The 12,673-nt window shown below is 48.5% G+C and overlaps 1 protein-coding gene across 1 annotated transcript; it reads right to left on the bottom strand.

Annotated features, from left to right (window-relative positions):
* Positions 1–1,233: 1,233 nt before the first annotated feature.
* On the bottom strand, positions 1,234–12,667 carry ACAD10 (acyl-CoA dehydrogenase family member 10). Its single transcript, XM_019621051.1, is given in 14 exon segments — positions 1,234–1,963; positions 3,920–4,275; positions 4,999–5,172; positions 5,697–5,842; positions 6,281–6,431; positions 6,983–7,164; positions 7,856–7,924; positions 8,454–8,595; positions 8,952–9,111; positions 9,572–9,730; positions 10,807–11,001; positions 11,808–11,956; positions 12,337–12,357; positions 12,360–12,667. Coding segments are annotated over 14 exon segments (2,121 nt in total). The 5' UTR covers positions 12,499–12,667; the 3' UTR covers positions 1,234–1,885.
* Between the last annotated feature and the right edge of the window lie 6 nt (positions 12,668–12,673).

Genomic DNA, 12,673 nt, shown 5'->3' with positions numbered 1-12,673 from the left:
CGGCTTCGGGTCTGCCCGTTTGCATCGGCCCACGTTGGTTTAGTTCATTTTGGACCCATGTGGCTCCGTTGGGCACAGCTCAGTTCATTTTGCTTCAGTTTGGTTCTGGCCGGCAGAGCCCACAGCTGGACCCGTGGCACAGGTGGGACAGCACAGCCAAGGCACGCATGCACTGCAGATGCACGTCTCACGGGGACCTCTGCTTACCTGGACAGGCTGCCCTTAGTGGCACTCAGGAATCTAAAAAAAACCCTATTGCATATAGGGCAAGTGAATCAATGCCAGTGTAGCACTCTCACAGCAGGATGGTTACTCACTGCATGCAAATGAATGCTTGGCAAAAATTGCTCTTAACAATGGTTAAAGATCTTTTCTGCTGTTTTGCATGACTCATGTGAATTCATCATACTTAGGTCCAGAAAAATTAACGTGCCACAGAAATATTCTGAAGTTACCATCAACATCAGTAAGAAAGGAGTATTTAACCTCCAAAATACACTTGCACTAAGCTCTCACTGTGCTCCCAGCTGTCCTATGCATGACTTCTGCTGACACCTGGATGGACAACCGATGACATGAGGCTTAAGTGACATCTCTGGCTTAATACATTTATTTTTGCTCAACTTGAGCACATCCCTTTCTTTCCCTGGGGCTTAGCAGACAAACCCAGCAATGCTAAAATGGAGGCATGCATGAGGCTGAAGGCAGCCTCAAACCTTCAGCCCTGCAATGGCTGGTGAGGATTCTACCTGTTGCAAGATAAGATGTTAGGAGGTACAGAGGCCAGATGCCTGCTCAGAAATCACGCATGTTTGTGCTGGGCAGGTACAGGCTCAGAGACTCCCTCCCCCTTCCATAGCAGAGCCAAATGCCACGGGGACAGGTTGAATTTCACTCTCAGCCCAGGAAAAAACAAAGCTCAGGTTACAAAACTTCCTATAGCCAGCAGCACAGCAATCCCGGGGCTTCCCTGCAGCATTTCTCCTGCCCCTGGCAGCAAGGACATGGTGACCACCCTGGGCAGATGAATAATGTGGCTTCGTGGAACTGGGCTGCAAGGCTGTGCACTGGAGGAGCCAGCATCGGGCACCACGATACGAGTCAGTGCAAGGACCCTGCCAGGTCAGCCTCGGCGGTGGCCAAAGCTGCAGGCATGCATCCCACTGTCCCCAGCACAGTGTTTCCAACAGGAGCAAAGGAATACTAAAGAGTTGAACTTGTTAATCACGTGAATTCAAAGAAGTATATCCATTACTTTAATATTAAATTAGTACCAGTTTACACATAAAAAGCTCAGGAATTACTATTATCGAGCCCACAGTCTTTTCCCTGCTGCTGATCTTTGTGAAGCACTGAAAGCCTCCACTAATCTGGTTTACATCACCCCAGATCCCCAAAGAAACTCAGAGAAATCCACTGCAGTGATAGGGCCAGGGAGCCCTCCCAGTTCCATGGGCCTCAGCTCCATAATCTGCTCTGAAGCCAGTGATTCATTTCTTCTCACCGCTGGAGTCCTGGCACCCTCAGGTTGCTGGAGGTGTTGTACTAAGGAGAAATGCTCCACTCTATTTCTTATACTCCCAAAACCAAGACTTGCAACCTCAGCCTGGCTGTTCCTAATCAGTGCTCCCCACTGCAAGGCTGTTGACTGTCTGCAGCCTCATGATCCAGAGAGGGATTTTGCCCTGTACCTATTGAACCTGGCAATAAAGGCATTGAGCCCAGATAACAGTAAATACCACTGAAATTCTCAGGCTTCCAGGCTGCAGATAGCACAACCTTCCTCATGCCAGGGGGGCTGTTTTAGTCACATATTCCAAGGCTCCCCAGTGCAGCGGCTCAGCTCCAGTTTGCAGAACATTGTCCTGTGAACCATGTGGGACCTTCAGCTAGATGTGGGGGTCAGGTCTGAGTGAAGTGCTGGACTGGAGGATGCACTGCTGAGATGTTCTGCTCCAGAGACCTGTGTGAGAGTAAGATTAATACCATGAAGGGCAAATAAAGGATTGCAGGACTAAGGAAGCACAGTATCAAATGCCTCAACTCCTTCCCTGGGATCTGCAACAACAGACTCCTTAGGGTCATTGACCCTGTGGTGTTCCTTTGCTGCTTTATTTGGGCCACAGAAGGATCAGAAGTTAGGTGTATGTATTTGCTCACCTGACTAGCCTGATCCATGGCCTGCACAGTCATCATCAGAGACATTACTTTGGTGCTGGTGGAAGAGGATGAGACACATTGTTCTCTCCATGGAGAGGATGTGGGGGTGGGCAGTCTTTGGGACCAAAGTTTGCCAGTTCCCATGCAGGACATGGCAGGATCAGCCCAGGGCTTCCCTGTCTCAGCAAATGCACATCATCCCAATCAGGGATGAAGCCTGCCTCTGCAGTGCCAGCTAGCCCTTCCCTTGGCCCTGACCCAGCTTCTCAGTGCTGCGACAGCTCTCAGCCAGGACTGCTCAGCTGTTTAATGCTCTGCTGCATTATCTTTCCCCTGCAGGCAGCAGGACTCCACTCTGGCCTCCTCTCCTGGCCTTCACAACATGCTTCCATAGCAAAGGTTGACATTTGAAGTGCGATACCACTGGGAAAAGCAGTGAGATGGATGCAAGGATGAGGGGTCTGTCTGCTCTGCCAGGCAAGGACCAGTTCTCCACATGGCCTGGCTGCAGCCCTGATTTTGGAGACTTGTTGACTCTGCCAGGTCTGAAAATGAGTGTCTGGGAAACAGGCAAAAAGATATGCTCATCTCAGCATTTCTAAATTGCCTAGAGCCACTGCTTTTCCTCCTTTTCCATCTTCTTGGGGGATCAGCTGCTGAGCACTCTGAAATGCTGTTTTTTGCTGGTTTCTGCACAGCACAAGTAAATGTTTCTGAAAATCTGAACAACAGATGGGTGGTTTTTTTTGGCAGTGAAAAGGTAGTTAAGTAATCCACTAGTATTTGACAATGCCACTAGAATAGGTTAAGAGTATAATCCCAGTAGCAGTTCAAGAATAGTGTTATTTGCTTTTGTGACACCCTGTGAATGATTACTTATGATACCACTCCCAGCAAATCAGTCAGCCCAGAGTCACATGCACAATGAGCCACATCATGTTCATCAGTAGCACTGGGGAGTGTAAGCACAGAGAAATCAGTTTGGAGAGCATGGGCAGGACACCAAGTGTCTTCATATCGTCCACATATTGGCCCCAAATGCCTCACACTGGCAGAATAAATATGTGAAGTTAAAGTTCTACCACTGAAGACTTGATGCTAGTCTCTTCTCCGCCACTCACCCTCCACATGACTATGGGAAAGTCAGTTTGGTACTTGCTTTCTGCCTCCTCACCACCATACCAAAACCAACCAACGCCTCTCCATTTTAAGGGTTCAAGGCTGCAGCAGCACCTGCTCTGTGCAAGAGAGGCCAAGAAAGTGGCAGGGCTAAAGTCTAGGTTTCATCCCAGAGCCTGCACTGCCAAGGGCAGAATTACAAGTTTATCACTGGGCAGACAACTGTTTGCCAACAGGGGAGTCTTCAGGGACAGCCCTGCTTGGAGAAAGGAGTGAGCAAGCACTGGACTGACAGCACTGAGCTGAAAGGCTCCAGGCCAACCAGCCTCTGGAGACTCCATCAGTGTTGGTGGTAGCAGCTTGAGGAAGCAGCACCTGCAGTTACGGCTAGCCTGATAATAATCTGCTTATCTTGGAAGGGAGTGCAATCTTCTGAAATTGCCATTTTCTAGAATATGAACTCTTGTTATCTGAATGTAGCAAGCAAAAGGAAACTGGCCCCATTTCTCCAAGTTACAGGACGTTATGAGTGCTGTCTGATGTGATTAAGAATGCAAGGACATTTAGAGGCGTAGCACAATCCTCCACCCTGGCATCGGTACAGCAAAGCAAAGCTACTTTAGGAAGGAAGAGGTCTCACCTTCTTTTCTAGAACAGGACGTGGAGTGCATCTGGGCTGGGAAATCAGAAAACTCCACTGGACATCCAAGATCCTTGCCAGCTTGCAGTAAAGACCTTGGGCCACCCCCAAGAGGCTGCTGAAGGAAGCAATCAGGGGGACTGCAGGCACAGGGACAGTCCCAGGACGTGTCCAGGTACTGTAGCTCCTGCTGAGGAATGGCCCTTGCCTGGCCCAGGTACTGTAATGTTTTGCAAAAGGCTTTGCAATGGAGAGGCTGTCAAACACACGGAATCCTTCTTTTATGGCAAAATCCCAAGCCAGATCAGCCACAAACTCTGCATGCTCCAGACAGCTTTTACCTCGGGCTGACCTCCCTGGTGACAAGAGTAAGATGCTTAAGCTTCAGAGAAGCTGTGTGAAGTACACATCTCAAACAGTGCCCTGTGTCCTTGTCCAGGCCAGCACAGCAGGACTCAGGGAGCCTCTTTTCTAAGGAGTTCCAAAATAACATCTTGTTTTTCTCTGATAAAAAATCCCAGGCCAGGCCTGATGTATGCAGGTAATCAGCAATGAAAGTACACACCACCTCCCTGCTTCCAGATCCCTCTGAGGCTTAGTTCAAAAGTCTGAGAGCTCCACCTGTAGGAGCTCTGAACTCTGGCCTCTGCTCAGCCCCCCCAATAAAGAAGTGAGCACACAACAACCTCCAATCAGCACAGAAAACAAGCCCAGTTCAGACTTTGTGTCCAGGAAAGAGCAGCAGCTGGGGAAATGCTGTGTGTGTGTGTTCCCCTTTGGCCTTTTTTTCTGTTTGCAAGACACAACTTGACCACAAAATGTACTACAGTGAAAACACAAAACTACATTGCTCTCCTGCTGATCCAACTAAGTCTCAGGAGTGCCTCATTTTGCTTTACTGCCTGAAATTTCAGAGGTTTCAGCATGCAAAGCTAGGAGTGCCCAAACACTGCAGCAGCACGTTCTGGTGGTCTGACCTTCCCTAGTTCAATGTGAGAGCTCTCCATGAAGTGCCTGTGTGTCTGTGCTGCTGGCTGAGGACCTCTGTAAAGCAGGGCCAGTGTGGTTGGGCTCCTCACCTGCCAGAGAGTGTTTGTAGAGTCCTTGCAGCATTGCAGCCAGTCTGAAGAAAGCAAAGGCCATGTAGAAATTCCAGTTCTCAGGAAGCTCCATTCCCATGTGGCCACAGTACTTCTGGCAATACTCCTCTGCTGTAGGGACCCCCAGGTGCCTCAAATCATATTTTGCCAAGCCTGGAAGACACAAAGGGCAACAATGAGTCAGCAGACTCTATGAAGCTCACTGCTTTCTAGCAGAGCCCTGCAAGCTGTGGAGCAGTGGAGACACCTGCAGCCATGTAATGCTGCTGCTTTGCTGTTTCCATACATAGAACAGGGGTTTGGCACCAATTCACTTAGGTGAAATACATATGCAAGAGTTTTCTTCAATGGGGTGAGACTGTGAAAACAGTGACTGACAGGCTGCCAGCCCCATCCAGGACAGTGAGCTCACAGTGGGGTTCATACCACTTCCTCACCAAACCAGACATGGGATGGAGTGATCATGGCACAGCAATTGTTGCACATGCAGTGCTTCTGCCATGCAGGGATGGAGGGTTCTTCAGAGAAAGGGCAGAACAGGGAATAAAGTACGTGATCCGCAGCCCTTTCCAACTGCAATGAGCCAACTGTCAGCTGAGATCTCTAAGAGCAGGAGTTAATCTGTTTCTGAATTCTCATTCTCTCTGTGTCAGATGTGACTTTGCCCCTTTCTGTACCTTTCATTGGGTCGAACTGAGGCGGCAGGAAGTAAGCCATACAGTTATTTGCCAAATCGGAGATGGGATCTCCTAGAATTGAAAACTTCCAGCCAAGGACTGCAAGGACTTCTGGCCTCTTTGGGTGAAAGATTAGGTTGTCCAGCCTGTATCAGAGGGAAAAAAAGAAATCAGAAAGATCTCGAGGGAGAAAATCCCAGCACTCAGGAGCAGTATGCACTGTGCAAAAATTGCTGAGTTCTTTGGGAGGCTGCACAAGTGAAACATTAATTTTTGTCTGCATAGGTCAGGGAGAACTGAAATTACTCAATAGTGAACTCCCTGGTTAATAATGAACACAACTGTGCTTTGAAGAATGAAACAAAGTTATTTGGGTCCTCAGGTCATTAACATGTTAGAGGAAAGGCTAGCCAAAAAGAGAAGAAGCAGGCATGTCACTGTCCAGGGGGATCATCTGATCACTTTAAGTAACGCGAGGCCCTCCACTGTCATGTTTTGTGGATCATATGTAGTACAGCCTTCTAACAGATTGACCCCCAGGAGAGGGCAGCAGCCTACTGACAAGGAAACCGAGAGGGCAGTACCTGAAATTGCCATGCACAGCTGTTGTCTTCTGAGATTCAGGAAAATGCAAAGGCAGCCACTCAATGAGTCTCTCCATGGCTGGAATAATGTGAGTTTCCATAGCTCGATATTGCTTTGTCCAGGTATCAACTTGCTGCTGGATGTAATTACCTGTAACAAGGGAACGGAGACTCTCTCAGGGAAAAGAACACACACAAAGAGGTTTCATAAAAGATACAAAAAAGGCACATGCTGAAACTGTCAAAGAGCCAAGCAGGCCTCAGTCCAGTTCCCTGAGATAAGCTGTAAGAGCATTGTCATTTGCAGGGGTCCCATACATTCAGAACTGGGCATATTCTAGTGAAAATAATCAAATCCTGGACAAAAATTCTGGACTTTTCATACTTTTTTTGGTGGATTTTACATCCGCCAGCTTCAAGAAGCAGAGGTGGCCCTACAGAGACACTGGAGGAGCTAAGGAAGTTTGATCAGAGATGGCAGCAAGCAAGTTACTTCTGCACATGCAGTACAGCTGTAACTAATGGCACGGAACACTGACCTGGAGAATCCCAAGGAGCTTTCTACACCCTCCCAATAAGCCTTAGAATGCTGCACATCTTTGCTTTCCCAACCACCCCTAAGTTTAGCCCAAGTCCTATCCCTTGAAATGCTTGGACACAAGACAAGAAAATGGGGACAAAGGATACATAGCCTTCTCTCACCGTGGTCCCCAGAATCCTGCAGCCTGGCTGCTCTGAGGTCTGTGCTGTGGATCTTGGAGAGAACTTCACTCATGGCAGCATAAATAGCCCGCCGCTGGTTAGGTAGCAGTGTTGGCAGGGAGGCATCCCTGTAGACATGGCCAGCACAGTGCTCCATCAGGTAGAACGGTGTGCCAAGGATGCTGGGGAAGCAAGGTAGAACTGGTATGTCTGAGGTTAATCCTGTTTCCTACCACTCAGCTGCACCTTGAACGTGCCCCCAGACCTTACCTGCACAGCAAGGTGAGGAGCAGTCTCAAAGCACTGCTCTCTGAACGCTGGTTTAGCCCAAGGCTGGGCAAATACTAATTAGATCAGTACACTTCATGAGTGTACTGATTTAGAAGTCTGAGTCAGGAGACACACAGCTCCTGTGGCAGATCCCATGAGCACTCAGTGATACTAAACCACAGCTGAGTACCGCAAACACTACCACAGCCAAGGGAAAGCAGAAGGGAGGGAGAATAACTGTAAACATCTCACCTCCACAAACCAGGAGTTTGCTGGGAGTTGCAAACCAGCAAGATCTCATGTTTAAAACCCACAGAATCCAGCACTGCTGCATAATCATGGCGGGAACAAATACTCTCCACTTTATAAAACAGTGTTCCTCCCTGCTGTCTGCACATGCAGGGCCAGGGGTCCTGCCAAGCTCACAGCTACCTTTGCATCCCCTGTGGCACTGTGTCTTTGTGGTACACGTCCACAAAAACACCTGTTTGCTGCTTGAGGTCTCACACCTGACCCACTGTGGCATAAGCACTCCTCTCTTCTTCCTGGGGGAATGTGGCTGAAGCTATAAAGCCAAAAATGAAAGCTGAGGGACACGATTACCTTCTGTCCTCACACAGAGCAAGTACAGTAGGAACAGGAACACCAGCCTCAGAGAGTGCCTTCAGTACCCTGCCAGGGTAAGTCAGAGAGCTGTTTCAGCACAGAAAGGCATTACGGAATCGATACTAGAACTGTGTTGTTGTTAGGCAGATGCACAATATCTAAAAGAATCAAGTGTTCAGTTTTAAATACATTAAAATGAGATGGCTTGAGATATGGGGAAGAAGCACACCAACATCTTTGTATGGCCCAGAGCCCTGAGACCTATCCAACACACTCTGGAAAACACAACAGCCTCCCACAAGTGTCATGCTGTTCTGCTGCTGAGGCAGAGATCTCTGGCATAGCAAGCTGGTTTGCAGCATGACTCCACCAGCAAAGGCTTGCCCTCAGCTAGGCTCCCTGCTGCTCAACTGCAGTGTCGTTGAGCTGCAACCTCTCTCCCACTCAAGGTTCCAGCTGCCATAGCAAGATCCTACTTTTCCTGACGTGCTGTGAGAGCTGTGGTGTGCTTTGTGGCTTGGAGGAATCTGCAGAGTAAGAGTACAGAGGATGCGTTTCAAAGGCAGAGGGTCCTAACTGCACGCTGCCTTCTCACCTGTATTCCCTTCCAACAGCAGGAGCTGAAGGAAGCAGGCTGTCAGGGAGTTCCTTCTTCAGCACCAGGGAACGATCTCCAAACTTGACAAAATAGGTCTGGGCAGACTGTCCACAGACAAACTGCCGCAGCGTCAGTGAACCTGAGGAGTTGAGAGCAGAGGGTCAGCAGACAAAGTATAAGATGGGATTATTTCTCACCACTTCTCCAAGTTTTACTTTCCATTCCTGTGCCTGTGCCTTACAGGTCAGGAATACTCCTGGTATTTCTTCTGCAGCTTTTCTCAATGCCTCACAAATAATGAAGTCTTAAAATGTTGCTTTTTGGTCCAATAGTGGTGTGCCACTGAAGCCTGTATGGCTGCAATGTTTGCTTGGAGATTAGGAGACTTTCATTAATACTGTTTTTCAGTCCACTTTTTTTTTTATAAAATGGAAAGGAGCAATCACTCCAGGACATGTGACGTTTCAGGCTGAAGAGCAAAAGGTGCTGCAATACCTGTTGCCTGGTCACTGAAAACATTTTCAAGGTACTTTTGCAGACTGTCTTTTGGAATTTCCATGGTTGGTCTCACTGAACGAGTATAGGGAACAAACCCTTTTAAAGGAAAACCCAGATAGGTTTCCAGCTCTTTGAATGCTACTTCAAGATCATCAACCTGAAAGCAGAAGGGAGGGAGAGACACAGAATGATAATTAGAAGATAAAATTGCCTAGGAAAGAAAGAGCTCCACACAGTTGTGGTGCATTTATCTGTGAATCCAATGGCACTGATACACTTGGACACACAGGAATTCACTGGTCAGTCTTGCCAACACACAGTGCCATTACCAATACTCACAGCCTCTCACCTTGGTCTCTGTCCCCAGGAGTGCCAGTTTGGGCTGGGGTAAGAGCTGGCATTCCCTGTGTGCCATCCTAGGGAGCAGAGTTCCCACCCATCTCTGACTTATCCTTTCCCCAGTGGTCCCCTCACCAAAGTAAAACGCCTGAACTCACTATCTCCAAATCCTGAGAGCTAACCATTCCCCTGATGACAGATACACGAAGGCTTAGAGCTTCCTTTGGAAGCTTTGAACTGAGATACCATACCCTTGCCCTGGTTGCACTGCTTTGTACCTTCACTGTTTTAATACCGAGCTGGGCTGCTGCTTTCAGGTTCTGGCTGCTGTTGTCGAGGAAGATGGATTCCTGAGGCTGAACATCCAAGCGCTCCAAGCACAGCTTGTAGATGTGAGGATCTGGCTTGCACTTTCCTTCCCGATAAGCTTCAACTACCTGTGGTGACAACCAATGGGTTATGCATGAGCCTGCCGTGACCACAAACATCTGTGCAGTTCTGGAAATGGAGGATAGCAGGGTGGGAATGAGACTGACAGGCGCAGTAATTTGTGAAATAAAGGACACAGGGAACGGAGGGCTGACAGAGCTGGATAGCATATGATTCAAGTGGCTGTGTGGGTGCCAACTGCCTTGGCTGTGGCTCCATCAGCTCAAATAAGCTAAACAGGACCAGCCAGTCCTTGGACAGAAGATATCCAATGAAACAATATCACAGTATCATGTTGTAGAAGACTCAACAGATGTCCCAAATGTGCTGAACCAATTATTCAGTGCTAAGAAAGTTTTGGAGTGCACTACTCTCTGGGAACTGTTGAGTCCTGGCCTGAACTACTGATAGAGCACCTGGGGAAAGGACCAGTCAGCCCTGGGAGCACAGGTGAAGGCAATTCAGCTGTGTGACCAGAAGGAGTGGAGCCTGGCTGCACCTCTCTTAGACCTCATTTAAGGGCTGACTGCCATAGGGGAAGGATTTCTTTCTGGAGATCCCTCCTTTGTGGAGTTTTCGTCTGTAAGCCTAGCTCTTCAGAGATGGGTGAGCTGTCTTTTTTTCCTTCCCTTATGATGTCTTTCTATTGTGTTTGTCCCTTTGTCATTATACATCTTGTATCACAATTCTGTTGTGTTGATCTTTCTGATTGTTTTAACCATCACCATCTAAGCTATAGGAACAAGTGGTGTTCTGATCACTGCACCTATTAACCATGCTAAAGTGATAATTACAGCAGAAGAGGCATTGGCGAAAACTATCTGTCCAAACTTGGAGACTGACATGAGATCTTTTGATCAAATACATAGGTATCACAGCCAAAACAAATTCAAGCAGTACTTCCCCCCACATTGATAGACAATCTATGCTACAGCAAACTATGCATCTTCACAGACTGCCACATTTATATCTATTAATGTGTTATGGGTGGCCCTTCCTTTGGTATCTGGAAGTAAAGAATTTCAGTTGCTCTTTACTATAGAGCTAGCTTCAGAAATACATTTTACAATCCATCCAGGCTTACCACATCAAAATGCTTTTGGTCCAGGGGCAGAAAGCTCTCTCCATTTGGCAGCTGGAAGCTGTTGCTTAGAAGAGCTATCTTAAGACCTTCTGCACGGATACACTGTATTGCTTCTGCCATTATGGGGAGCTGTTTTATCATCTCACTTCTGATTAAGTTGGTGAGGAAAGAGTTCAGTGGAACACAGATATTTGCCTGAAAAACCAGAGAGCCCCCCCAAGAATAGTAATCAGCCGTACACAGTTTTTAAGCAGGGAAGAAAATAGGAGCGGCTGGGTAGATAGGCTGCCTGATCGTCTTATCTTGCTGTCCTACTTCCCTCGGCAGCAGAAGGCAGACAGTGAATCTCCCACCTAAATTGCTTAGACCAAAGAAACGGGAGTTCTCAGATTACTGATTCTACAGAAGCTGCAAAGCTAAGGGGCTGATTCTGGGAACGAGAAATGTGTTAGGACTGTGCCTGTCATGGAATCAAGGCAGGTTGGAGATACTGGAGTACTATTTAGCAGGCAGGAAAGGAATCTGCATTTTAGACTCAGCTGATTCAAAAAGACTGCATTAAAAAGAGGATTCTGACATGATGTTCCTGGAGCTGGCAAACAAAAGCTATGGTGGAGGGACTTCTGGTCTTAAGAAATCTCTACTGAGACCAGTCTCCACCCATCGAGTATGTGCACCAGCTAGAAGCAAAAGCCTTTCAGCTGCTCTCTGATTTGTGCTCCATGGTATCAGAAATTATGAAATACAGAAGAGGAAGCTGGTGGAAGTGAATATATATTTTGCTCACCATCCTGCCTCGGCAGCAGAATGATAGCAGCAATGGCAATGAGTTGCCAGCCCTATTGAGACAGTGATGCTTCTTTGATGGTAAACTCAAAAGCTTCCATTGAAGGATTTCCTTTAAAATTACAATCCTCACTGAACCACCAGCTTCCCATGTTGCAAGGTCCCATTTCCCTGTAGTCAGGAAGCACAAAGAGAGGGATGGGGATGTGGCTTACAATCTCAAAGCACTGCTGTCCCAATTCCTGCAAAAACTCCACAGTTGTCAGCTCTCCTCTTGCGTACTTGAGAGAGAGACTGTTTTCCCCTCCAGAGTGCAGAGCTTGTTGGACAGTGCCAGCTGGAATACAATTCTGGGCCTCCCAGTCTATATAGAGAAAAGAAAGCCAGGAGAGAGCACATACGGCATCGTCAGAACTGGGAAGCAAGCTTGAAATTCCTCCACAGCTCTGAAATCTGATGTGTAAGACCAGCACTCATGAGAACTGATGTGATGGGCCTCATCTTTACTTCTGGCATAGTGCCCTTGGCTGAAAACAGCCAGTTCTGTAAGAGTCCTGCTTTACCTCCAGCTGTGCTTGGGCCCTGACCTGCAGATGTCAACACAGCTGTCAGTTCCAGCGCTTCTAATGGTGCGACTGGGAGCCTTGGGCAGCAGCAGCACCACCATTGCATGGTGTCCGATGGAGATGTGAAACGCGTTTCGTGTATGGGAACCCAGAGCGAAGGAGATGTGAGCGTACACACCTGCGGCTGTGTGCCGGGGGCCGGGAGCAGTGCGCCGCTCACATCAAAGATCACGGCTCCATACGGGCTCCAGCCTGACCGCCTCCGCAGCCACAGCCCAGGGGACAGCAGGATCCCGGCCCGGCGCAGGGAAGGGGCGCAGGCGGCGCTGCTCAGGTACATGCTGGGACCGAAGGGAGAACGGCGTGAGACTGAGGACTGCCGAGCTGCGCGGCCCGCGGGTCGCAGTGCTGCCCTCTGGGGAAACTGGCGCGGCGGGCCCTGAGTGCAGAGATATGGAAGCGGTGGGGAGAAAACGCTTTGGTGGCGTTGTGGCAGAAAAAAACAGGGCCCGCCC

This window comes from Meleagris gallopavo, chromosome 17 (genome assembly GCF_000146605.3).
Source record: "Meleagris gallopavo isolate NT-WF06-2002-E0010 breed Aviagen turkey brand Nicholas breeding stock chromosome 17, Turkey_5.1, whole genome shotgun sequence".
NCBI lineage: Eukaryota > Metazoa > Chordata > Aves > Galliformes > Phasianidae > Meleagris > Meleagris gallopavo.
Note: the sequence above shows the minus strand (reverse complement) of the source record. Positions and strands in the feature narration are given on the sequence as shown.